A 27,507-nucleotide genomic window follows, 5' to 3' on the forward strand; every position below is an offset into this window, starting at 1 on the left:
ATATATATATATTTTACTATTTTGTACCTTTCTTTACAGCCTCCCGGACTATTTTCCTACAATCTAAACTTATTTTTTTCTGGTTAAAAATTTATTGTTATATCGGTAATTTGATTTTTCTGAGGAGTATCAGAGCTTTAAAAACTTAAATGGGTAGAAAAAGTCTCCAAAAATAACAAAAAATAACACAACTTAAATACGTAGGTTGTTTCTCAATGTTCACCGGGAATCACGCCGCAGTAAATTTCATTTATATATTTTATATTCGAAAAGAGATTCTGAAATCTTCTTAATTTTTACTTTAAAGCAGTATTTATTCTCTACAAATTCCATTTATGTTTATATCAACTTTTAGGCCATCAAATTAAAAGTATGAAATAGTGTTTCATCTAGTAAATATAAAAAATGCAAGTTTAAAGACCGTTTACCATATTAAAATAGTTTATCAATAATTTTACAGCACTATTTTAGGTTTTTTAAAATAATTTTCAAGAAAAATTAGTCCAACAGACCGTGACGGGATAAGTGACAGCTGAATGTCGATTAATATTTTGAAGATTAAAAAACATTTAATACTAAGCGTAAATTTAATGTGGAATGGCGAAATTTAATATATCTAGGACTGCCACAAGAACTCTACTTTGGAATTATTAGTTAATATAACATTTCACTAAGACAAAAAATAAAATTATATTACGAAAACTTCCATAATTTTTAAATTATAAAATATGTTTCTTCATTAACTTCATAGATCAGTTAAATTCAAATGATAATATCAAATATTGATAGCAGTTCCAACGGAATGGAAAATTCGAATTATTAGGTTTTAAACATGTCTAAAAAAACAATTAATATCAGTAATACATTTTGAGACCATTTCTTGAATTATAATCTTCTTAATCTCACAACAAAAATAATGGGATTTTCTTATACGATAAAATTTAACCAAAGGACTTTATTAGCATTCAAAAATATATATATGGTTATATACAAATATTACATTTTAAATATTAAAATTGTTATCAATTTATACTTTGTAAATATCTAACAATGATTGTTAAAACTTGGTAAATATGTTAATCACAAAAATGAATAATTTCTACTCACTCTTGAAGTAAATGCTGAACTGAATGGTCTATGCATCCTCAGAGCATCTGAAAGACTTCCAGCTTGAGAAAAAACAACCAACGTTGAAGGCGGAAGTGAATTTGAGTTGAACCCTGAATTTTCCATTAGATTAAAAAATGACTTGCTTTTAAAAGCATTATCATCGCTTTCGAAAATATTAACTATAATTTATATCATCAGGGTGATTTATAATTATAAACATATAATGACAACTAATAGATAACGTTTGCTAACCGGTCTCAGTTAAAACTTCAATTGTTTTACAATATATCATCTCAAAATTTATTTAATAATACTTCAACATTAAATGTTATAAGTAAAATAAACGAAAATTTAAAGTATTTTAAAGATAAAATTGAAGACTTTAAATCCTTAAGAAATCCGTGGTTGCTGAGAGCAGAACCGATTGGAGTGTGGAGGCGGATTCACTTTGAATCTTGGGTAATGCAACTCGAGCGGGAACAAGTACCAACTCCTGCCTTCTAGAGCGCAGGATTATTCCGTTTTGTTTGATTCATTTCACTAAAGACGTATTAATTTCCTCGAAAAAACATTTAATTCCTAAAATTTATTTTACCCTCTCTTAATGTAATAATATTGAAAATGTAACTAAGGTAAGAGATGACTATTTTCCTTCTCAGTAAAGTATCTAGTCTATGTTTAATTTGTTTTTAAATATATCTTAATTTGATTTATATTATTATTTATTTCGAGATTAACCACATTATTGCCATTTCCCCTAGCAATTATGAATATTTAAGTTAATTACATGTTACTTTCTTGATTAAAAACAAATGCATAATTGATAAATTGTGTTTGATTTATTATAATTGGTGTTTTAATATTTTAATCAAAACATTTTTATAAGTAATAATCTAAGGTTTGTTATGTTTTTTTTTCGTTCTAGCATTTACTGCAGTATTTGGTCTGCAACTCTGTTTATCTGTTAATAAGGTTATATATCTTTGTTTATGGGAATGTTTAGTGTGTTAATAAGTTTTAGTTTGTTGTTGACTTTTAACCAGTATTTTTTTATTTGTTACTATCATAAATGATAATTATTAACGATGTTTTCAGTATTTTCTTTAAATATAAACTTGGATTTTCTCATATTTGTGTAGCACCTTATTTGATCCCAACTTATGTATTTGATAGAGCGTGTTGTTTAAATCTTCTAGCAACAATTGTTAGATTCAAAGGTCTGTATCATTTTGAAAATTACTGTGCAAAATACCCATAAACCGATTTACTACTAATTATCATATCCAATTCAAACATATGTATATTTTAATAGATCAGTGAATGGAGAAATGCTGATGTTGTGGTTGTCTCCTGTAATATTTTATCATTTAGTATTAACTGAAACATAATTTTATCTATTATTTATTTGTGAACTATGTTATGATGTTGGTGAATTGGATATCAAGTGAAAGTTGTTAATTCATTTTTAATATAAACAAATGCTTATGATAGTTTATTTTGTGTTTGTATTGTGTCTACCAAATTGTGAGTCAAAGTAAAAGTGTTGATAAACACTGAGTTAAGGAATAATGTTTTTTTTTCCTTGAGTTTAGGAGTAAGTAAAACATAAATAATGAAATTTCTTAAACTCAATTTATTGCGATTCTATCAATATGTATTTAAGAAAAAAAATTAAAGGAGAACAAAAATAGCAACCATTTTATGATCTCTTTCCACTAAATGACAAATTTTCTCATGATATTCCTCAAGTCTATAAAATAAAAATATATTTATTATTATCATACAACATAATTTTATGTGTCTGTTATCTTTAATTTCATGATCTAGCCTGTGGCTAAGGTATGGAGGGAGTGTGATGGCCTTAGAAAGACTAAATAATTAATTTTTAAAAAAATCTTCCCTATTGAGTGGCTACCATGCCTGAATAATGAAGAAGTCTTCTGATAAGGAGAGTACTAACTGTCAAAAAAAGAGAAGAGAAACACTTTATTCCAAAAGCAGTGCTATCCAACTGTATTGGGCTGCTATACACATAGGATACTAAGACTAGTTTGACAATTGTTTATTATTCTTATAATATATATAGGCATAGTCAGTAAATATTAAGATACATAATAATAACACAGATGGTCTATGGCCAGGTTGAATAGCGGAGACAATAAGGGGCTGCCTTGGGGTACTCAATCCAACACTTTCATTTGGCTTGTTGAGTGGGCATCTAAATTTATTTTGATACTATTTGTTGAGAGGAGAGCTGAAATCACATTTTTAAGATCCTATGACACACCTCTCGCTTCTAGTGGGTTTACGATATAGTTATGGCTAACATTGTGAAATGCTTCTACAAAATCAAGAAACACCACAGCACTTTTAATATGGCATTGATGATTCTTGCAATGACATGATTCCCCCGAAGGCCTTTTATAAAACCCCTTTGATTCCTGTGGAAGTTGACCTGTTGTTTTAGTTCATAGTCCAGAACCTCTATAATTAGGCACACAATGGAATAGATTGTGATAAGCCTCCAGAAGGATATGTTATTAATATAACCTTTGGCTTTATGTATTTAAATGTTTTTGGGATGATTAACAATGATCTGCTAGATGCTGTAAACTGCCTTCTACTTGATTCAGAATTTAACTGGTACAAAGTGCTAATATATAGCCTACTGTGGATATATAGAATCCAGATGCATGAAGTTTTCTCTATCAAATGGACAATGTTGCCCTTTTGGATTTCATTAAGACAATCAAAAGGTTTAGGACAAGGAAATAATTGGTTTCTATTGGTTGTTCTGGATTTGATAAAAGGATCTACAGGCCCACTTGGTAGTCTTGAATTCTCCACCAGCCACAACAGTTCGTCCATAACCACTATTTTGTATTTAACTATTAATATTTTGAAAATATTATTATTTAAATTCTCGATAATTTTAACATATTCCATATTTAAAAATTTATTAATATGTAATTAATTATTTCAATAACTAGGAGATGTAAATATATATTGCGTATTGGTTTTGTTGGGGCGGACCCCAGTTTCTGGCTCTTAGTATATAACTTTTGATATTCATGTTTGTCGATCAAACATTATTAGAATCGATTAATGAAATACATCATTCATCCTTAATTTTCATAACATAGGGTAAGAAATCCAAATACAAAATAGAAGTAAGTCATTTTATTTATGTGTATACATTATATGTCAACCAAAATAAAAATTATTACATATCATCTAAAATAAATAAAGATTAACATTTAGAATAGTTCTGAAGTTTAAATAAATAGTAAAATCAAATCAGCTTTAATCAGTGTTTTAAAAATAAATAAAGTATAAAATATAAAAATCATCGACTACCTATAACATAAATTTGATAAAGGAACTTATTGAAAGAGTAGTTTTTACAGATTATATACATATAAGTGATTATGAAAACACGCCATATTAAATATATATTTAAATTACATTTCCGGTACTACCTCAATTTTATTTGAATTATTCATAATAATTCACTGTTTCTAATCTCTGCCCTTCTTTTATCTTAATAATTATTCATAATTTCATAGTCAGTACCATCCTCTTTGAAGACAAAATTATAAAGAAGCAGCAGGATAGATAGGCTAAATCAGTGATTCCCAAAGTGGGCGCCACCGCCCCCTGGTGGGTGCTGCAACGATTCAGGGGGGCGGTGATGGCCATAGGTGTATTTGGGGGGCAATGAATAATTATAAATTGTCTTGGTCAACAATATTACTGCTGATGAAAATAGAGCCGAGGATTATTAAATTAGTTGCAGCATACAAAGTTCATCCTTCTCATTAAGATGATTTCAAATTTTTTAACTTTTTTGTATTACATTCTATTCTGAGTTCAATAAATAGTTTCATAATTTCCAAGTTTAATGTTTCTAATTTACATCTTTCTTTGCTATATTTTACGAAAAAGGTAGAAACATTTAAACATATTTTCTATTAATTGCTATTAAAATTATTAAAAAAATTAATTTCCAGGGGGCACTAAGTATTTTTTTCCCTGAAAAGGGGATGGTTAGACTAAAAAGTTTGGGAACCACTGGGCTGAGGTTTGAAAAACAGATCCATTGTAGAAAATAACTATTTAAAAAATAGTAACTTACATTTTCTTCTCTTCTTTCTTCAAAGATACCCACTCCATCAGAAAATTGTCTAAATATTTTAAATTTCTACCATATCCATTGTAAAGCCTATATTATTACATTGCGGCAGTTGTTTTTGGTTTTTTTTTTATAATCCATTAATATAACGTATTAAATTTATTTATATAAATATATATTTAAAAAATAAGCTACATTTATAATTTCTTCACTATTACTTCTAAAACTTAAGAATTTGTCAAACTTTTGCTACACTGGCGGTTCAACTCATCTATTGTAGAATAATCAGTACTTGAATTAGCAACATTCTAAACAAATGATTAAAGTTCTGTAACACCAATATTATTCAGTCTTACTGTTACTAATTATGGCATGAATTATAAATTATTTTAAAACTTTTAATCCATGATATTTATAAGATTTATGTTTAAAATAATATTTATGATTCCTCTAATCATTTGGTGATGACTTAAAATAATCACAATACTTCAATATTTTTTTCTTACCCTGAAAGTTATAGCAAAAATAATAGGAACCAATAGGGTGATCTTCATTTCTCTGCCCTCCTAATCATTATACTTCATTTCTTTTCTGATTTTTGTGGTGGTTTCAATTACCGCATCATCAGGCATATATTATCTCTATAAGAATGGAGCTCTTAAAAGAATCCAGTATTCAGGATCCTTCAGGTAGCTCAAATAGTTTTTATTCTACTGATGAAATCTATCATTATTTTGTTTATTTGGCAATATTATCATAAAATAGAGTCAGAACTAGGCTCCTTCATTGTATTGAATTTTTCTGTCCATATTGTTGAAGTTTTATTTCTGTTGTACATGTATTACTCCCTCTTGTTGTTCTAGAAACATTCTTGGGTTTACGGATATTGAAAACTCCATAAACAATGGGATTTATACTTGAATTTGTGCAAGCAAACAAAAACAGTGCTTTTTGAACGCGTTGATCAACTTTTGTGGCTGAATCTTTGTCCACCCAATACCTGTGTCAACAAAAGAATGGTTTGTATAAATTTTTAATTAATAATATATTTATTATTGTGTAAAACGTGTTTCTATCTACTGTTCCAGAGATGAACAGATTAACAACTAGATTATTAAAGCTTGGTGTTATGATAGAGAATAATCAGTATATGAACATGTTTGTTCATCTCTATAGTTGTTTTAATAAGATGTTATATAAATAAATTTTAATAAATTATTTCAGATATGCTTCTAAACTATTATTTTGTTATTGAAAATTAATGGCAATATGACCTCCAGATTAACAATACCTTCAATAATTTATGCTGTATCAAGAATATATGGTCTTTTGAAAACCCATGGACCTAACAACAATTTAAGACCCATAGTGATTAACATAAATGGTTCTATAGAAGACATCTCTAAATTTTAAAAGCTGGCACTTGATGCACTAACTAATGATAGTGATTTAGGTATGAATAATTCATTGAATTGACAGATTATACTGTACCAAGAATACATGGTCTTATGAAAACCCATGTTAGCAATGCTCGGATCAATATTATATTGGTGATATCTAACAAAATTTAAAAACACATGAATATAAAAAACAATAAGACGACCGCACTACATAGGCATAAGGTAGACAGTAATCATAGTTTTAATTGTGATGATCTAAAAGTTTTAAATAAGGCCGAAGATCCAAACATAAGAAAATTTATTGAATCAATTTACATCACTATACATACACTATTAATAAATGTGGTAAAGTATAAAACAGACATTTTAGGTTTGATATTTTTAATAAAATAAACATTTAATAATTATTGGCTGTCGAAGCTAGTTCTGATGTTACAATATTTACATTAAAAGTAGCAAAGTACAATTTCCTATATTAGAAAGAGCAGAGTGCAGTTAGGAAAATGGAATTAACAACATGTCACATATTAAAAAGTTATAATTTAATAGCTTACTTAGTGTCCAAATTTTTAAATGAATACCTTTATTACAGATATACTAATGATAGGATAAGAATGTATAATTTGATGAGTGTTCTCACACAAGATAATTATTAAATTATAAATATTTTATATTTTTTTTTGGGGGGGGGCTTTTTCTCAATTATATCATAAAATACTGTTACCAAAATCTTAGCTATGTAAATACTATTTAATTGCATTATATTTTCATAAGATGGATATTAAGTTTAATCTATAACTGTTTTTTAATGTATAATTAAAAATACTCATAATATGTAACTATGGTGGTACGGAATGTTTTTAAATAAAGTTATTACTTACACAAATGATGTATATAATACAGTTTTAAGATTATTGACAATGTTTAATTGATGATTCTAGAAATTAGGTTTGAAACTTCGTCTAATAAATAAATTAAGGATATTTGGAGTTTTAACAGTGTTTAATTTTTACCTGAAACTGTTATATAGAAAAATATATTGATGATTAGGTTGCAATTCTGATGAGAGGAAATAATTTTGAAAAATTTGAACACCTTAATAATCATAATAAAACATAAAAGAAAATGCTGTTTATAATGAATATAAATTCCTTGACATGGAAAAATAACAATAAATTTACTACAAAATAGATTAAAAAATAAATAACTAATAATAGATTACTTACCAAAAAATTATGTATTAAATAATCTAATATGTAGAGGTATTAAAATTACGAACGAAAAAAGTTAAAGAACAAATATTAAAAAAACTAAGAGAAATTCTGCCCAAAAAATATTGTTAATAAAATATGGTATAATGAAATAAATAATTACATAGTTTCAGGTAATAATAAAATAGTTAATACCGAACCAATAAAACAACCATCTAAACATATAACAATGAAAAATAATAATAATGAAATAAATAATTACATAGTTTCAGGTAATAATAAAATAGTTAATACCGAACCAATAAAACAACCATCTAAACATATAACAATGAAAAATAATAAAAGATGAGCAGATGGTTGGTGGTGTGGTCAGTGAAGAGCAAAATCAAGTAAAAACTTATTACTACGTTTAATTTAAATTCAATTGAATTAATTAATATTAATATTAATTCAATTTGAACCTTGCAATTTTTTTCAGCATGAATGTTTTTGAAAATTGATATGGCTGCAATTTTTTTTACTATAAAAAAAAATCATGGTAGCGAAAAAAACAAAACATTTTGCATGCATAGGTTTTCAAAGACTTTTACTAGATCAATAACGTACTAACAGGAATCAAAAAAATTAAAACTCTGTCTTTGTGCGGTTTAGTTCCATCCAAAAACCTGTATCTCCGGCACTTTTTCTTTTTAGATCCTTAAAAAAACTATGTTTAATTAGCGTAGATTCCCTTTGTATTTATAAATACAACAATCTTTATAACGGAATGAAATATGTATAATATTGTCGGAATAGTGGATTGTTTTAAATCATCATTCATTTTTAAAACTCTATTTAATTATTTTATATTTTTACATGAACGAAAATATCCAATACATTTTAACTGTGGGATATATATAAAAAAAAAAGAAAAATAATACGACAAAAATTTATGGTGGAGGATAGTCTAAGTGGTTGTTAAAAAAAGGTACAAAAATAGCAAAAAAATATTTATTGGTAACCGATGTTAAACCTCATTTTGCGAAGCTTCTTCAAGCTTAAGTAATGAAATTTAAGTTAATTTAAAGTAATGAAAGTAAGTTTAACGAGTAGAATGACGTAAGTTAGTAGAACAGTTTGAGATCATAATTCTTTTCCCCTTTGAATTTATCGACTTTATCACCCAAAGACGAGTGGAATAAGAAAATATGAAAATTCATTTGCGAAAAGTTCTTTTATGATTTTTTATAATTGGGGCCTTGAAATAATGGATCTGTGCCACATAAATGGCTGGTTATTCCTATACAAAATTATTACTTTATTTATTTATTTTTTTTTTTACTCACCAAAAAGCCATAACATAGTAAGGCGTCCAGCATATAAAAAAAGCTGATATTATTGTGATGGTCATTTTAAGCGTTCTCGTTTTGGCTTTTCCAAAGAAAGCTAAGTTATTCCTCCTCAGTTTATCTAAGAATAAATAAAAATTATAATTTAAAAATATGTATTTTATTTGGAAAGTGAAGGGTATATTAGTGCTAATTCTAGAGCGCCCGAGTTGGTTTTCACAAATATTCTGAACAAACCATATGGCGCTTCCATGTCTCCAAATTCCAAATTGAAACCTTTTCCAAGTCATGTGTAACATTTTCCAATTCAATTGAAACTTCTTCCATTTTGATTGAAACGTTTTACATTTTAATTTAAACTGTTTCCAATTCAATTGTAACTTTTCCAAATCCAATTAACGTTAGCGCGATAAAAAAACAGCTAGTAAATTTGGTGGTAGCACCTTCTGAAACAATGCTTATACTTAAACCAATGTCAACTATAATAGTAATTCGAAAAGCACGGGTTCGATAAAAACCTAATTAAAAAAAAACAAACTGAATTATACACTCTAAAAGTAACAGTAAGGCGAAATTCGTATGCGCGACCGAAAATTAAAATAAAGATTCGAGACCCTGAAATCCAAAGAAATGTTTCTCATATCGAAAAAAACTCAAATATTTACAATAAATCGAAATCCAGGTCCCTGGAAAAACTAATAAACAATCCCTATATAAAAGGTAAGTCCAAACCTAGCGGCAAATCGAAAATGCGATAGTACTTTCGGAAATAACGTGTTTGTAAACCCAAAATAACGATTCCCATCCTGAAGAATTTTGGCACACTAATAATTAATTTGTAATGCTCCATCTCGAGCAAAAGGTCGATAAGATAAAACTCATACCTGTCTCCTATTAAAATAAGAAATAAAATCATACTAATGAATATTAAAAATAAATCAACAACAATATTTTTTTTCTTAATTCATTCATAGGTTGAAATTAATACTCAATGTAGATTATCTAATACAGAAAAAAAAGTGTTGGATGAATAATCCGAAATTATATGAAAAATTATTTTTGATATTAACATAATTAATTTAAAATAATTACAGAAATGAAATATAGTTTTTATAAATTAATTTAACATTGGTTGGGTTACAATTGTAATACAAAAAAGTTGCTATCGAAATGGAATAAGTTTTATTTTAAATAGAGAAAAAGTTGAAAAAAGTTCAATTGAATTAGAAAAGGTTACAATTGACTACTGGATTTTAATTGGCTTAAGAATGCTATATGAACTATCTTGAATCTGTGGATAATTTAAATTGAACTAAAGGAAGAAAGCATTCCACCAATCTGATCATAAGTTTCATATTTTCCATTTTCAACACTGGATTCATACAAGATTGCAAAAAAAATTTATTCTGATATATGCATAGTTATTTATGAAAGCACTTTACAGGTATTTTTTTTTCTCTGATATAAAATTCACAAATGAGCATCCTGGATAATGAATGAATTCAAGGTCTCAAAAGCAACTATCTTTGTATATCCATGCAATCAGCATTCTTTTTGAACGGAAGATAACAAATTTCTATAAATATACATCTCCTCTATAAGGTTACTTTAGAGGAGAAAGATGGAAAAAAAATATATTAACAAAAATGTAAATAGCGAACTGTTCAATTGGCCCTTTATATAAAAATTATTATGAGTACATACTGTAATACTTAATACAAAACATATACATTTACGAAGGAGAATAATTAATAAAATATGAATAATGTATGAAAATACTGAAAGTACACTCTATATTAGGGTATAGGAATCAAAAATTTCTGAAAATTTTACCTGAGTCAACATGATGATCTTTCGATCTTTTACATATCTCGACGAATATCGAGCCATAGAAATAGATTATAAAAATCAATGGTAACAAATACATCGACAGCATTCCGAAGAATGAATAAGCGAATTCTTGTGCATAGGATGAAAAGGAATTTATTGTTATGCACTGCTCATACGAGGTTACGTTAGGATGTCTCTCGACGTGAAAAATTATTGTCTGAAAATAATAATTTTATTTAGTGTTTGGCTTAAATAATTTCACTTGTAATTAATTCATTTAGATTACATACAACTTAAATATGTAAAAAAAAAAAAAAAAAAAAAAAAATAATAAAATAAAAAAAATAAATAAAAAAATTAGAATGGTAAAACCAAAATATGCATTTCAAAATTAGTGCTTGACACTAATGACACAAAACGTGTTAATTAACAACCGCAACTAAAAGAAATAAATTTGTTCAATTTATTCATCTTGATTCTCGCTAATAGGTGGTATACCAAGTTTTGAATCTGTTATGGCTATTGATGACACCTATTTTTATTTTATATACTGCACCCTAAATTTCAGTTGTTTTCAGACAATGAACTGAGATAATAAGGTAGAAGATACCAATTTGAAAAGTGGCAAGATTTAGGCAACTTAGGGCCTTTCTTGCCGGAGATAATGAGGGTATCTAGGTTATAGGATATCATACAACAGGTGTTGGGTCCTCAAGGAGTTCTATGACTGTACCAGAATATTGAGGATTGTGAGGGTGTTCTGGTATGAAAAAGATTAATATTTCAATAGATGGTGAATATGGAAGCGAAGTCCTTGATACAGAAAAGAACGCCCAAAAATAAAAAAAGATTGTTGAGGAGACAATGGTCCTGTAAAATGGGGGGCCATCTGTAGCTGAGGTAGTTGAGGCGTAGATCTTTGCAACCACGGGAATGCAGCAGCGCGGGTTCAAATCCGAACTGGAGGGTCAAATTTTATTTCTGTGGCGGTCCCACAAAATGAAAACTTGACCCTCCACCATGGTTAGAATAGAATGATACCCTGTAGATAACCCCTCCTCTCCCCCCGTATGCCAGAAATCATTAGAAAGGGGGTCATAAAAAAACAAAATAAGTAGTTCCTGTTGGATCGGCACGCATGTACAGGAACATTAGTCATGAATATTAAACACCAGTCTTTTGGTGGTTGCTGTGACAACGATTTTAAGATGTTTCAAGACAGTGAACCACTCTGTACTAACCAGTGGGAAATTGTCAAGATTTATTTTGCTGGGCTATCACGAATAAATATTGAGTGACCTAAGTGGAACTTGAATACCCATCGCTCCGTACCTGGCCAGTCTGGGACTATGGCCACACCGCGCTTGGCCATCATGGCTTCATGATTTTAGCCATAGAATATTTTAAGAAGTAAGGACCAAAGATTATGGCTACCTTAACATTTTTTTTTAAACTACCTAGTAACAAGAATACTTTTAGATTTCGAACTTACAAGATTACTCCGAAATCCGTTGTAAACATTTCAATTCAACTTACATATTACCTGTGGGAGACTGCATAAAGCGGATGCCATCCATGCGCATATAAGTATGAATTTTCCTCTTCTATTCGCTGCAGATAACTTTAAGGGTTTGAGGACTGCATAGTACCTAGGTTCATTGCAATAACCATTATTTTTTATTTTCATTTCAATTTTAAACAGACAAATAAAATTATTTTTGAAGCAATACCCTAATTATGTACATTCCAAGAGTGTTTTTATTTAAAGTATAGAAAAAAAGAGTGTTCAATCTGATTATATTTGTATATGACACATTTACGTCATTTGCCAATATTATTCACTTTATGAACAAAGTATGACCACAGCTCTAGAATGAAATTGAGTCATAAGAATATTCAATCTAATAAATTAAAAAACAGCCAGCTTCTTCGAAACATATTAATTATATTGTCTGAAAGAACTATTCCAAATGAATCCTCATGTAAAATCAGACTGAAATTATACCATCCAAAAGGAATTAAATAATTCATAATCCAATTTAAATGAATCCATAATTCATTTTATATAACTAAATTTTACAAATAATAAGATAATTACCTATCGATCCCAATAGAAACGAGGACAAAGCATGACTGGTACAAACCAAACGTTCTGAAGAATGCAGCAGCACGACATGCTATGTCACCAAACCACCAAGACACCGTAGCTGCCCATACGATTTCCATTGGCATTAAGATAAACGTCACCTACAAATTTAAATATCAAAATACATTTAAATACAGTGTTAACATTTTATTTATATTTAGATAAAAATGAGATAATTTTTAATTTTCTTTAAAAATAATAAGCCGTTTGTTAAGTATGTGTAATTTTAAACAGCTGGATCATTATAAAAAAAAACATTTTTTATCAGAATAAAAGACATACTTATGAAATATTACAATGAACAGGCAATGTTGGTTCGTAATATCATCAATTTGTTAGTGATTGAAATAATTGACTATATGCATTTTTTTTCTTGATTCCAAGGGTGTTATAACAAATTCTAAAATACTAAAGATGTTTTCTATATTTTTGAAAGCTTGCTTATTATCTGGTGTATTTTAAATAAGACGTGGTTCTATGATATTACCAGAATGTGTAAAGATGTCAGGTAATGTTTCTTTTTCATAAATATATACCAAACGCTTATCACTATAATTAACTTCGTATCTTTGAAATTTATTTTAAAATCAGGAAGCGATTAGTGGAGCCTCCATGGAATACCACCATGAAAAACGGACAACTTAAATGATTTGAAAATGTTGGTGAAATGGAAGTAAAAAAACCCTGAATGAGAATGTTAGCTATCTTGTGGCCCCCAAAGATTTCCTTTTAGGAATGTTACCTGAGGATTGGGGGTAAAACCTTGTTGGAATTGAGCTGAGGAAGAACCGGGAAGACTTGCGGCGCTGGATTTAGGTCCTACAACGCCTATAATGGCTCGAAGAGGAAGAGAAAGAAAAATTAATTTTTCTTCTTCAAAATTATATTTTGCATGTATTAATCCCTCAGTAGAAGAGCCAATATTCCCATGAGATGTATTCATGTGAATCAGAAAAACATTATGCAGATATCAGGTTTTCTTTGAACACTTCTCAGTAAGAATTTGACCTCCTGTATCTATCTTCCGGGCAGTCCATATACTTGTACCTACGCATTAATTTAAATCTACATTAGATGTTATAAAATGATGTCCTACATCTGAGTAGTAATTCAAGGCCATTTATTCCAAAAACATTGAATGACTTCATCATCATTCATTAAATAGAAAAATAAATTTATAAATTTTTATGTACACCATCCATTTTGTAGAAATCATGCGATGGAGGGTAAGGCTTTGGATGGTTCCCGAAATTCTTTCACTTTCGAAAAATGGGAAAAACATTAAGGGAGATACAAATATCTTCTGGAGGCCATCCATTACAACATTACATAACGTCACTTTTGAAAAATGGTGTCAGATTAGGTGTATTAAAATAAACCTTCAACCGTTCTTAACGTTAATATGATCAATATAAAATAAGTTACAATGAATTTAAATCTGTTTCATCCTGTTTACATATTCCTTTTAAAAAGTAAAATGGCGATGAAGACATTACATATTATTATCATCAACTTACCAGAAGATCTGCTATAGCAAGATGTATCAGCATCATATTGATTCTCGATCTACTGTGCTTCATTCTTTTCAATAATATCGCAAGTACGCTTATGTTTCCTACCGCTGATATAATCATTAAAATGGAGTAAAATACTAATGACACCTTATGCCCTTCGTTGAAACGCATATCGATTGGTATAAGGAACGTTTTGTTGTCTTCTGTGACGTGTACTGGCCAGTCTGGGAACCAGACTCGCCTGTAAGTAGGTCCATTTTGCATCTGAAAAAAAGGTTGTTTGCAAATTATTTAAAATAGAAAAAAAGGATTTATTAAAAATAAATTAGGTTCACATTTTCACGGAAAATTCTGGCAAATATAAAACATGGAGTAGATACAAAAGATGATTTTTTTGTTTAGCATTACCATGGGATGTTTATAGAATAGTTCCAGAATGATGAAGATATTAGTTTTTAACATAAAGTTTAGATCCAACTGTAAACTATACAATGACTAATTTAACCCTTCCGAAAAACTCCCGTTGTAACAAAATAATCTTTGTTGACAAGGGTGTTATATCACTATGTGTTCCTCCCCTTGGGGGAGCGTCATGTGTTATATAAACTTCCGAAAGATTTCAGATTATTTGACTAGCGGATTAGACGCTAATTGAAAGATGAAACTGTTTATCATGCCTACTATCTTAAAAACGAATTTCTTTTTAAATGATTTTACATATTTATATCCTTGCTAGAAGTAGTAACCCTGGCCACTCGACCAATGATACCCTCTGTTTCTCTTTGGCAATATAAAATCCGCGAAAAAAATCTATTTTATAATTTAATTTATTATTGTTATTTAAAACTGTACAAAAATATATACAAGTAAATTTGCTGTAGGTGACATAGTGACATGATACAAACATGTGAAGGATCTACCTATTAATAGAACTCCAATAACATTTCTAGAAGTGAAGATCTCGAGGCCATCTTCTTTTCAGACGCCTAGGAGGATTATTAGGTAATGAAGGAGAAGCTAGGTTAGAAACAAGTGGATTTGGGTGGTTTGGAAGTTTATCATGGACGGATTGGTATCTGGTTCTGGCCAAATCGGCAACATATGAGACAATGAGGTCCTGATGGATGACTTGATTCCTGACAAAGTAAAGAGCATTAAGGATTTTGGACTGAAAGGGTTGGATTCGGGAGGAATTTGATGGCTTAGTTGAGCCCCAAAGCTCAACTCTGTATGTCCAGATAGGCCATATAATAGTCATGTAGAACATTCTTTTGTAATGGATTGGCAGTTTAGGCCGTTTGTCTAGTAAATGTTGTAAATGTCGGAATCGACGAGCAGTCTCTTGTCTTTTCAGTCTTGTATGAGGAAAAAATCTATATGGTCTTTAACATTATTTCCATTACATTGGTTTGAGAATCAGGAAGATTTTGTCTTTCTATTAAAACAAACAGACCAATTGAAAAAGGACAGAGTTAAAAGAGAAATATAGTACATAAACAAATACTTAAATCCGTATTGAGTTATGAAAATACTGTAGCAATAATAAAAAAAAAAAAACTACGTCTTTTCATGTATATCTCTATTAATTCTTGGGTAGTTCATTGTGCATTGAATGATTCCAACAATCTAGAGATCATATGATTTGTTTGTTGTTTACGGATAAAATGGGTAAAGCATTTCAAACCTTTATTATTGAATTTATGATGTATTATGGACCAACTCTGGAGCCGGGAAATGCTCCTGAAGGTACCCACACTTCACAAAGTGGGTACCTGACACTTCAATGAGTTTTTCTTTTTCTATTTTGACGTTACAAGATAGTAGGAAGTACTCACTGAGTATTATATTTTAAATAAAAAACTATCTTCGCTTAAAAGGTTATATTTAAAATAATAGGAATAATAAAATGAATGACAATCAATGTAAACACGATGATACGATATCATATGAATTATATAATCAACATTCCGGTGATATTAATCTCCTTAGTGGTTAGAATTTTATCGCAAATGAGTTCATAGTTTAAGCCGAATTTGCTTCTGTTCGTTCGTCTTGAATCAAAACGCAGAACATCCCTGTTTATAAAATTTTAAAAAAGAGCAAACAAACAGTTTTTAAAGTTTAATAACTAAATAATTCAAACAGAAGATTTCATTGATTGTCTTAATAGATTCATAAATATTAACAATAATTAGTCAAGATAATTGTAAAAAAATTGTTCTAAAGGCTTGTATAATTATTTAATTCTAGCCACTGTTTATAAACGGAAACTAATTCACGAAGTTTATATAGATGTCACAGTAAGAAAACAAACTTACGCAAGGTTAGCAATGGTACATCCTATCCTAAAGAGAAATTCCAAACTAAAACCAGAAACAACTGTTCTTATGTTTAAAACAAGTCTCAGGCCACTGCTGATGTACGGCTGTGAAGTCTGGGGAGCGGCATCCTTTACGAATAGGAAAAAATTACAATCTTTTCAAAATAAAGTCCTAAGAATCACAGTTAATAGTCCGTGGTTTATAAGAAATATCCAATTGCATGGGGAATAACATATGGATTCAATAGAGGATTACATAAAAACGCTTCATGAAGTTCCACTCCCAGTTGCCGACAGTTAAAGGAGCAGTGACCTACAACCTGGGAAACCCAACCTCAACCGGAGGACTGAAGCCCAGGCTGCTGCAGGACATTCTGTTATAAATTCTATATTTATTAACTCAGTAGTCACACTACCTCCATTCTACTTATTATTATTATTATTTTTTTCCTCTCTCGTCCTTTTTCAAATTAACTTGTTTCTGTTTACCATTAGAGGGCATTTGTTTGTTTTATTAAGTGTACAAATATTATTATTTTTTGTTATTAATTTTACTTTTCTCATTTATTAAGAAGCATTACTCTTATCTATTTATCTTACTTTTTTTAAAATTATAACATTGTATGTAGTTAGGGGTGTCTTTTGTACGAGACTGTACCCCTCCCTCCCCTAATCAACTGTTAAAATATATATAATGTAATATATGTATATAACAATGTAAGGTCCACCAGGCCGATCTGGTATAAAATAAAATAAATATATTTTATACTTAATTAAAAAAAATATATATATATATATGTGTGTGTGTGTTTTTCTGTAACGTTTTTTCAGTATTCTCTTCTGTCCGTTTCTTTCAATTTTTTTTATAAACGAAAAATCTGCGTAATAAGAAATATTGGTAATTTTGCAATTTGTGGTGTCGTGGCCAATTTTATGAAAGGAATCTTTTTTTTTTGTAGTCAAGACACTCACAATCACGGATACATTTTTTATTTATTTATTTATTACATTTTTATATCATTATTTTGGATTTAAAAAATAGTTCACACGAACAAATTAATTTTTTTTTTTAAATTCGCTTATAGGCACTCAGCCAATTAGGGTAAGTTGAATCGGTTATTGGCCCCAAATTCTAAATATTTAAAAAGGAAGGTTGACTTGTCATTAATTAGTGCGCTTACCCTATTAAAAAACGTACAAATCGTAAAATCTTTAAGAGAAAAAAAATTTTAACTAACGGAGATTAATTGGGCGCGTATATTGTATGGAATCTCCACAACCTCGGTGAAGTAGTTCCTAGTTGACGTAATATCTAGTTAAATTAAAAAAAAATTACTTCTTTAAAATACAAACGTACATCTGGTTGGTAGAGTAGGTCTTTCTTAAATAAACCTTATTTTTTAAGGTTCAGAAATTCACTTTGAAAAAGTCTGCAAGATAAGATTTTCTTGATAATTTTCGATTTTAAATAAAAATAAATTGTGATATAAAATACCCCTAACTAAATGTTTGAATTTTATTCCCCTAAATCCTATCTATAAGAATGTAATAATAAAGTGAAACGTAATAAATCACTAGAAAAATAAAAATAAATTAGTGGGATTTTTTAATTTTTTTTCACCGCAACGGCTGTTTTACCCATTTTGCTAAAACTTTTGTAGTACATCTACATATAGACACTATCATCTACTAAAGTTATATAATCATCATCATATGTATATCATCTCCTGTTATATAGTTTTCTCGTGATTTTAAATCTTACGGATACTGTGAATTTTAGTTTTCCCTATTATCTCATGTGTTCGAGCACGCAGGGAGTTCGAAGCTAGGAAAATTTTACAGCGTTGCATGAGTCAGGAAAGTTGGGAAAGTAAGTTTTCCGAAGGCTTGAGTGACCGTTCCAGTCCTTCCAACCCAGTTTTGGACAAAAAGCAATTGCAATTACAATTACTGTATTTTGAAACTGAGAAAATGAAATTGCAATTATAATTTCAACTATTTGATTAATCTCTGTAATTGTAATATTGGGCCACACTTGTTAGTTGAACTTTAAAGTAATTACTAATTACCGTAAAATGTAATATCAATTACTTTTTTCCTATAACTTATATTTCTCTTTAGGATCGCACTATATTACATATCATTGTTTACAATGAACGCTACAGCAAATATTTTAAATTATTTTTTTAAAAAACAACAAAAAACTCATATTTCCACATTTTTATTTCTTTATTATTTAATCAGCCTAAATTTCATTTTTAGTATTTTAATAGCGCTGGAAATAATTATGTAAACATTATAAACTTAATTTATTTATATTGTATTATCAATTTATAGAAAGTAATATTTAAAATATAATAGCAATATTTTATACTAATATATACCTTATTTTGTTTGGCTTACTCTCTTCTAATTCACTGGAATAATATGCAAACATTAGTATTGTCTTTCTCGAAGTTATCTCATCAGCTAATAATACAAAGTGCAATGTTTGCAATCTCATTTATTTACCCTTTTGTAGTTTCCTATTTGTCATTTCTATTGAAACTATTTATATTTTTATATCATTGTATTTATGAATTGAAACTTAGCTCTAATAAATTTCCGTTTTATTAGAAGAGGTGAAAAACGATGTTTCTGATAATCCTCGGACAAAGTTTACATTGGTCTTTGGAATGATTTGCCACTTGAGGAGTGCATGAATATAGATTTTTTATTTATATCTTGATAATTTAACTTAAGAGAAGAATTAAATTGTGCAAGTAAAACTGATAGAAGGTAGGTCATACTTCGGTTTTGGTTTTTATATCGTTGCATTTGGCTAAGAATACAGAGGGAAAAAATACCTGTTCAAATATTCTGTATCTTAAAGCTTTGGATAAACTTTGCTAGTTTCATCTTGTGGTTTCCTTTAAAAAAATCTAAATTATACCAGCTACCAGTGATGCGGCGAGAGGGATGCGCTGGGATCTTTTTGAGCTTTGCTCTACCCCTCACACGTGGGGGATAGAGTGGGCTCAGGGACCCTCAGGTCTATTGTGTAAATATTGTATATATTATTTTATCATTATGTTATTTTATTTATTTATTTTTCATACAGATAGTTTGATTATGTTCATCTTGTTTATTCTGTTGTTTGTACATATTTTAAGAGTTTTTTTTTTTTTTTATTTAATTGATTTTATTTTATTTCTTTATTTTATTTTATTTTTTTTTTTAGTATGTATGAGATCATTCATCACTATTGCTCACAACTCTGTGGCAGATTGTAATATCTATCAATAAATAAATCTATCAATTTGAAAAAATTATACCAGCTAGGGTATCTGTCTGAAATACCAAGACTAACAACATGAAATATCTTCATTCCAGATATATAGCAACGCTCTTAGCTTAAGGTTTTAGGAGAATTTTTTGGTGTATTAATGTGCATGTTTTTTTGTTTTGTTTTTTATCATTAAGATGTTTTGTTAATCCATTACAAAAGACTGATCTACATGACAATTATAAGGCCTGTCTGGACATACGGAGTTGAGCTTTGGGACTCAACTAAATCATCAAATTTCTCCCGAATCCAATCCTTACAATCCAAAATCCATCGTAAAATCCTTAATGCTCCTTACTTTGTCACGAATCAAGTCATCCATCAGGACCTCAATATCTCATATGTTGCCTATTTGTTTCTAACCTTGCTTCTCCTTCATTACCTAATAATCCTCCTAGGCGTCTGAAAAGAAGATGGCTTCGAGATCTTCTCCTCTAGAAATGTTATTGGAGTTTTATTAATGGGTAGATTCTCCACATGTTTGTATCATGTCACTGTTTCACCTACAGCAAATTTACTTGTTTTATATATTTTATACAGTTGTAAATAACAATAAATAAATTATTAAAAAGTTTTGTTGAGGTCATTGTGGTGCCAAATAAATCTCTTCATTTTTTAAAACGTTCTACGTTCATCTACCCTGTTCTTGTCCATTGCTTACAGTAATTAAATTAATTAAATAGGTTAAATTAAGTACTAAGAAGTTACTAATCAGTGACATTTGCCACTCTCAGTTAAAATAATCACGTTCACCACCTTACGTTATACACATCTATGTTTCATTAAAACCATTAGATTTGAACTGTTATTAAAAAAGTAATCTGCCCCCTTCTGAAACATAATCCGATAGACGGCAATATTGTTTTATATTTTCTTTCACTTCAATAATTATTATTAATTATATATTCATTTCTCTTTGGGAATAACCCCATACAAATAGAGTTGAAGTTAACTTAACATGATAGTGAATAATTTACGAACTTTTTAATAGATTGCATACAAAAGAAATGCATTGCTGCTTGGAATAGACTCAGGAAGAAAAAAAAATACGACAATTAAAAATTGCATTGTTGCAGCTATTCCATATATTATTATTATTTTTTTTAATATATATTTCTTCAATTAAATAAATGTAACCTCTTGCGTATACACATTACAAATACAATCATATTTTTTAAGTATTTATAATCTATACACTGATGCCGAGAGTCTTTTCTAAATGTTAAAAAATGTTTCTCAATATAGAATTCTTATTAATAGTAAATTATATTGGTTTCTATAAATAGTATAAATCATTCGCGCACTCTGAAACCTGTGAGGTCTTCTAGAACTATATTGGACAGAGATTAAACATCTATAAACATAAAACAAATATAAATGTAATATTTTTTATAAGCTTATATCGTAGTTTTTCTTTTAATATTGTGATCTGAATTTCATTAACATAATTTAAAATAATTATTATTTCGAAGAAAAAAAAAGGTTGAAAACTATTTTTTTTTTCTTCACCGTAGTTTATCTGACCATCTTCCAATTCACTTATGGCCTATCACCTTCTATAAGTAATATAATTATTATTTAAATAAAAAGGAACACTAATTTGTCAAAAATTAGTTTAGAACTGTCCATTCTAACATATTCTTTATTAAAACTGAATATTTCAGCGCTATCAATTTGTTTAATTAGTTGACATTTGATATAGTGGGTCAGAGAATGATTATCTGATAGGTTGATATCATTATTATATACGTTGTTAGCTAATACGGAATTCTAAATAAATTATTTGAATTCCTAACTGTTTTTCACTCATTAATTATGTAAAAAATCGTGAAAAAAAAGTATTTATACATAAAATGATAAACTTTTATAACTACTATGATTTTTTTTAAAACAACGTTGATATTGAATAAAATTTCATTTTAAGATAAAACATTAAATAACAAAACAAATCCAAAAGTTATAAATATGACTACTTTTTAACTTCACTTAACTAAATATGAAATATATAATACAGGGAAGTAATACTGTGGAAAATTTCGAATCTGAATTTTCAACAGAAATACTCGTTTTAAGGTCCTCCGAGTCCTAATAACAGGCAAAGGAAATCTTCAAAAATACAGGACTGAGTCGTGTCTGTGAGCAGCCTAGTTCAGAAACAAAAATGTTTTACGAATCTGAAATTATGTACGTAAGATAGGTTCATGCCTGAGCTTCCAAAAGTGTCACATCATGCAATCAATTTTATATATTTTTTTACCATTTTCTCCAAAACAGCTTAAACGTTTTTGATTCTGACTTGATTTCGAATTCGTCATATCAATGTATAATACATTGGCCTTTTATATTAGCTCCTCCTCAGAGGAAAATGAAAAAGTATGAACGAAAAAAAAAAGCTTAGTAAATAGTAAAATAATAATAATTAATTTTAACGTCGTGATTAGCAGATGTACCCAAATCTGGACGATAAAGCAAAATTACGAGCGATGCAGGTCAGGAAATAAATGATACCAAACTAATCGGTACATTTATTTGTGGATCCTACAAGCATACCTTAAACCCGATTATGTAACCCATTAGAAAAACATCAAATTATTGATTATTGCAACATTTCTTGAAAGCGTTATCTCCTTTATGATTGCAATAATTAGTGCAAAAATTGAAAATATGGCTAATAACAGGGACGGCAATAAAAACATTTTTTGGGGTGGGCAAAGTTAAATAACTAATAGTTTTGGCCAGATTCGCCTACTATATTAAAGTTAATTAATTTTTCCATCTATATTATGTTATATTTCACACTAACTTGCTGCAAATATTTCACATTACAACAATATTTTAATATTACAATAAATACAAACAATTATATTGTTATAATTAAACACAAAATGGTACCTCAAATTTTTAACTTCAAAGATATTGGTATTATTTTTAAATTTTAAGAAGTTTTTTGGTAAAATATTTTACTACAGTTTTCGCAGTTATAATTAGGTTCTCCAATTTCTCAACATTTGAAACTTTCCAACTGATTACAATGAAAAAATTATATATGAATAAATTAATAAACCTAAGAGGTGGAACCATATTATATTGTAGAGAACACGAAATGGGAATTCTGTTGCGTGAATTATTCAGTTTACTCTTACTAAGTCGATATTCTGAAGTTTTTATTACTTTTTGATAAATCAATTTTTTTTTACTCTTATAAGATATATCTAAATACTTAAAAAACAGTGAGACTTATATGTTTAGAAGTCATGGTTGACACAGTAATTAGTTTAAGTTGAACAGTCAAATTGAAAAACATTCTTTCATTGGTGGTCAAAGGTTATCAGTGAAGGTCTACCTCGTCAGAATGCTGAAGTGACAATTCAAAATATGTCATATAATCATTATGAGCCACTCTTTCTCGATATGAGAATTGCATTGTTTTTTGTTTTTTTCATTATAGCAGTGTATATTTTTTGGTTTTAATTATTTTTGGGCCACAGGTGCCGACTGCTTGCTGCACTCGCTCAAAAAAGACAAACTAACTCTAAATTCGCATAAATATATCATGTTATAATCTGTTAGCGAAGGCCGAGATTGTTTCATTAGCGGGTTGATATGAAGGGACCAGTTTTGCTTAGTCATGGTCGTCTAATAATATCAGGTCCTGCATAAAGTAACAATCACTGACCATGTTCATTGGTGGTTAACCAACACTACTAAAAGTTAAACAAACTCGAATACGATAAACTTTTATTAGTAATTTTAGTAAAGGTTGACAATCTATTGCCAGGGTTAACCTTACCTAATATTTACCTTTTATAATAACATGTACAATAAGACTGAAAGTAGTAGTGTATTTTTTTTTAAATATATTATTTTCCTCTGAGTGAATTTGATTTTCTACAAAAAAAATGTTAGAGTTTTCAGAATGTCTCTTTTAGTATCGGATTCAAAATTGAAGTCTCTTTCTTCCAGTTAAACCATGCAATAATTGGAATTTTCATTGGTTCAGAAAAATCACCTGAAATACCTCTCATCGGTGATTTTTCCAATCCTATGCTTTTATAAGGAGTAAATCACCAAAAAAATATGTTTTACTGTTCTTGACACTTTGCGCTCAGATAGCGAAGGGAAAAAAAAAAGTAAAGAACGAAGTTGTTTGAAAATTGAATTTCTGGCACAAATCTTTCGTAAAAATTTGATTATCCTCCGGAGGGGCGAAGATGCATCATGATGATGAAGCTTCGATGAATAAATGACTCAATTATGATTTTTGATTCTTAGTGGAAAAGTAAGATTCTTCTATATAAGAATATAACTCTTCAAAAGTTATATTTTATATCTCCGGCTCTAATTTGCTTACGTAGATCCGGTTCGGTTTATATCGTGTGATTTATAGGACTCTAATCCACTCTTATATTTTCATATAGAATTTTGAAGTTGTTTTCAAGTTTATGCAATTTTCGGAAAAAATATTGAGCAATAAATTTTTTACTAACGAGTACTAATTTTTTTTATTGCTATGACAATTCGTAATTATTAGTTTTTTGTTGCAATATACCACTTTTTTTTCTCTCTAAAAAAATATTTTATATCTCTTTGCTAGAACAGTCGGTTACATTTGTTTCAATAATGTACTTTCATTGAGGGGCAATTATACGGCAATTGATTGGTTTTATTGTGTAGAATGAAACAAGTTTTTAGGTGTAAAACAGTTTTTTTATAAAAACTTACAAATATAAATATACTTATTTTTTATTTATATTAAAACGAATTTTCATATAATAAACAGTATTTAACCTCGACCATTTAGCTATTTCAATCCCACTAAAATATTCCAAAAATTCAAGTAAAATGATTAATTTTTTTATTTATGTGAAAATTTTAACTACGAATTTTTACATAGCGATTTTGTCTTTCTTTTTCCGAAATTATCAATAGGCGCAGATCTATCCACTTGAGCTACGGACGGCCCTTATTATAAAGTTATATGCTATACTAATTTTGATGATGTTTCGAGAAAATGAATGTCATGAAAGCTGACGAGTAGAGAAAGGCTTATAGCACTCCCTCAAAACGTAAACTTTAGCACTTTCATTATTGTATAATGTTTTAAAATTAGCCTCTGTTTGTAAGTTTAACCCAACTTAAAATAAAATATTTTCTATTCGGTCTGATATTCAACTATATTTATTAGCAGGTCCCCTTTTAAATAAATAAAAATGTTGCACAGCTAGGACTTTTACGTAAACACATTTTAACAAATCTTTCATAACAAAACCCACTGAATGAGCGTGTCATAGATAATTTCAAAGTGCTCCTATGGTGCTTTTAATTTATTTGTTTTTTGTTCTATGTACACAAAAAATAGGCGACACTATCTACTAAATATCGTTCAATATAATAAAACGCAACAAAAATGTTTATCCTTAAAAACATTTATCAATATTTAGATATGAATCTCGGCATTAAAGTTTTTAATATGAATACTCATGGATTAAGTAACGCATACGTTAGAGTTAGTAATCTGTAAACGCAAGAGGGTATATTTATTTACTTGAAATAAAGAGAATATAATTATATTGTATCTTAGATATTATATTATTATAATATCTAAGATACAATATAATTATATTGTATCTTAGATATTATATTATTATAATATCTAAGATACAATATAATTATATTGTATCTTAGATATTATAATAATATAATATCTAAGATACAATATAATTATATTGTATCTTAGATATTATATTATTATAATATTTTTTGGCAGGATTCAAAGTTTATTTTATTTTAGATTAGAGATTCAAGTAAAATGATTAATTTTTTTATTTATGTGAAAATTTTAACTACGAATTTTTACATAGCGATTTTGTCTTTCTTTTTCCGAAATTATCAATAGGCGCAGATCTATCCACCTGAGCTACGGACGGCCCTTATTATAAAGTTATATGCTATACTAATTTTGATGAAGTTTCGATAAAATGAATGTCATATGAATAAATATGTTTAATTAATTAACATCCATAATAAAAATCATTGAGTTTCTCAAGATGAAGTGTTATATTATTAAAATAATAAATTCAAAATTATTATATAAATGAATAATTAACTTGGTAAATAACATAATTTAAGATAAATTTCGAACTGCATACCTGAAGTTTCTCAAGTCAAAGTTCATAAAAAATAGGTTGAAGTTTTTAATACCTCAGTAATTTTCAGGGATAAAATTCGTCAAATGATTATCTCGGATTATGACAATCAGGTATTTATATATCAGTAATTCTGCTTCGTTTTATGGGGTTTATGAACACTTAGATAGGTTTCATATTAATTTTTTTTAAAGATTATTTGCTCTTATTAAGGGGACGCCTTTCTGGTTATAAGTTGAGAGTTTAATATTCTTCATTGTCAATGCGAAATTCCCAAAACCGTATTCAAATAGATTAATCAACATTACTTGTAGACGATACCAGACTCTCTTAAACAGGTTTACTATAAGTGGACGATACCATTAAAACGTCTAGCATAAACTTAAATGTTATTGGATAAGTCAGTTTGATAAATGGCCCATAGAAATAGGAGAAAAACGAGTTTATACGGAGCTTAAACCTAGACTGTTTAAACGTTTAATACCTATAAGTATTAGACACATTTAAGCAGTATTTACACACTTAGCAAAATTATGACGCATTGGCAACAACCATCGGGCATGTGTGATATTTTTCCACCTAGTAACACCAAATCAAATTGAAATCGGTGATTCCACGCGCATAGCCTCTTAAAAAGTTATATTTTATATCTCCGGCTCTAATTTGCTTACGTAGATCCGGTTTGGTTTATATCGTGTGATTTATAGGACTCTAATCCTCTCTTATATTTCCATATAGAATTTTGAAGTTGTTTTTAAGTTAATGCAATTTTCGGAAAAAATATTGAGCAATAAATTTTTTACTAACGAGTCCTAATTTTTTTTATTGCTATGACAATTCGTAATTAATAGTTTTTTGTTGGAATATAATTTTTTTATTTATGTGAAAATTTTAACTACGAATTTTTACATAGCGATTTTGTCTTTCTTTTTCCGAAATTATCAATAGGCGCAGATCTATCCACTTGAGCTACGGACGGCCCTTATTATAAAGTTATATGCTATACTAATTTTGATGATGTTTCGAGAAAATGAATGTCATGAAA

The 27,507-nt window shown here is 28.7% G+C and overlaps 2 protein-coding genes and 1 long non-coding RNA gene across 3 annotated transcripts in view; 1 reads left to right on the top strand and 2 right to left on the bottom strand.

The window, feature by feature from the left end:
- The window catches only part of LOC106677937 (E3 ubiquitin-protein ligase RNF220), a 142,467-nt gene extending 140,967 nt beyond the window's left edge, over positions 1-1,500 (bottom strand). The window contains exon 1 of the mRNA XM_024362163.2: positions 1,108-1,500. Coding sequence (XP_024217931.1) covers positions 1,108-1,233 — 126 coding nt within the window. The 5' untranslated portion in view covers positions 1,234-1,500. The remainder of the gene's footprint in view (positions 1-1,107) is intronic.
- Positions 1,501-4,826: 3,326 nt separating this feature from the next.
- Positions 4,827-27,507, bottom strand: part of AkhR (Adipokinetic hormone receptor) — a 31,193-nt gene continuing 8,512 nt past the window's right edge. The window contains exons 2-7 of the mRNA XM_014416179.2: positions 14,675-14,935; positions 13,110-13,258; positions 12,555-12,660; positions 11,015-11,228; positions 9,179-9,302; positions 4,827-6,242 (exon numbers count right to left, since the gene is read on the bottom strand). Coding sequence (XP_014271665.1) covers positions 6,026-6,242; positions 9,179-9,302; positions 11,015-11,228; positions 12,555-12,660; positions 13,110-13,258; positions 14,675-14,935 — 1,071 coding nt within the window. The 3' untranslated portion in view covers positions 4,827-6,025. The remainder of the gene's footprint in view (positions 6,243-9,178; positions 9,303-11,014; positions 11,229-12,554; positions 12,661-13,109; positions 13,259-14,674; positions 14,936-27,507) is intronic.
- Positions 6,159-27,507, top strand: part of LOC136795109 (uncharacterized) — a 65,158-nt gene continuing 43,809 nt past the window's right edge. The window contains exon 1 of the long non-coding RNA XR_010842657.1: positions 6,159-6,261. This is a non-coding gene — a long non-coding RNA (uncharacterized lncRNA). The remainder of the gene's footprint in view (positions 6,262-27,507) is intronic.

This window comes from Halyomorpha halys, unplaced genomic scaffold, assembly GCF_000696795.3.
Source record: "Halyomorpha halys isolate HHAL.00 unplaced genomic scaffold, Hhal_1.1 Scaffold115.1, whole genome shotgun sequence".
NCBI classification, from domain to species: domain Eukaryota; kingdom Metazoa; phylum Arthropoda; class Insecta; order Hemiptera; family Pentatomidae; genus Halyomorpha; species Halyomorpha halys.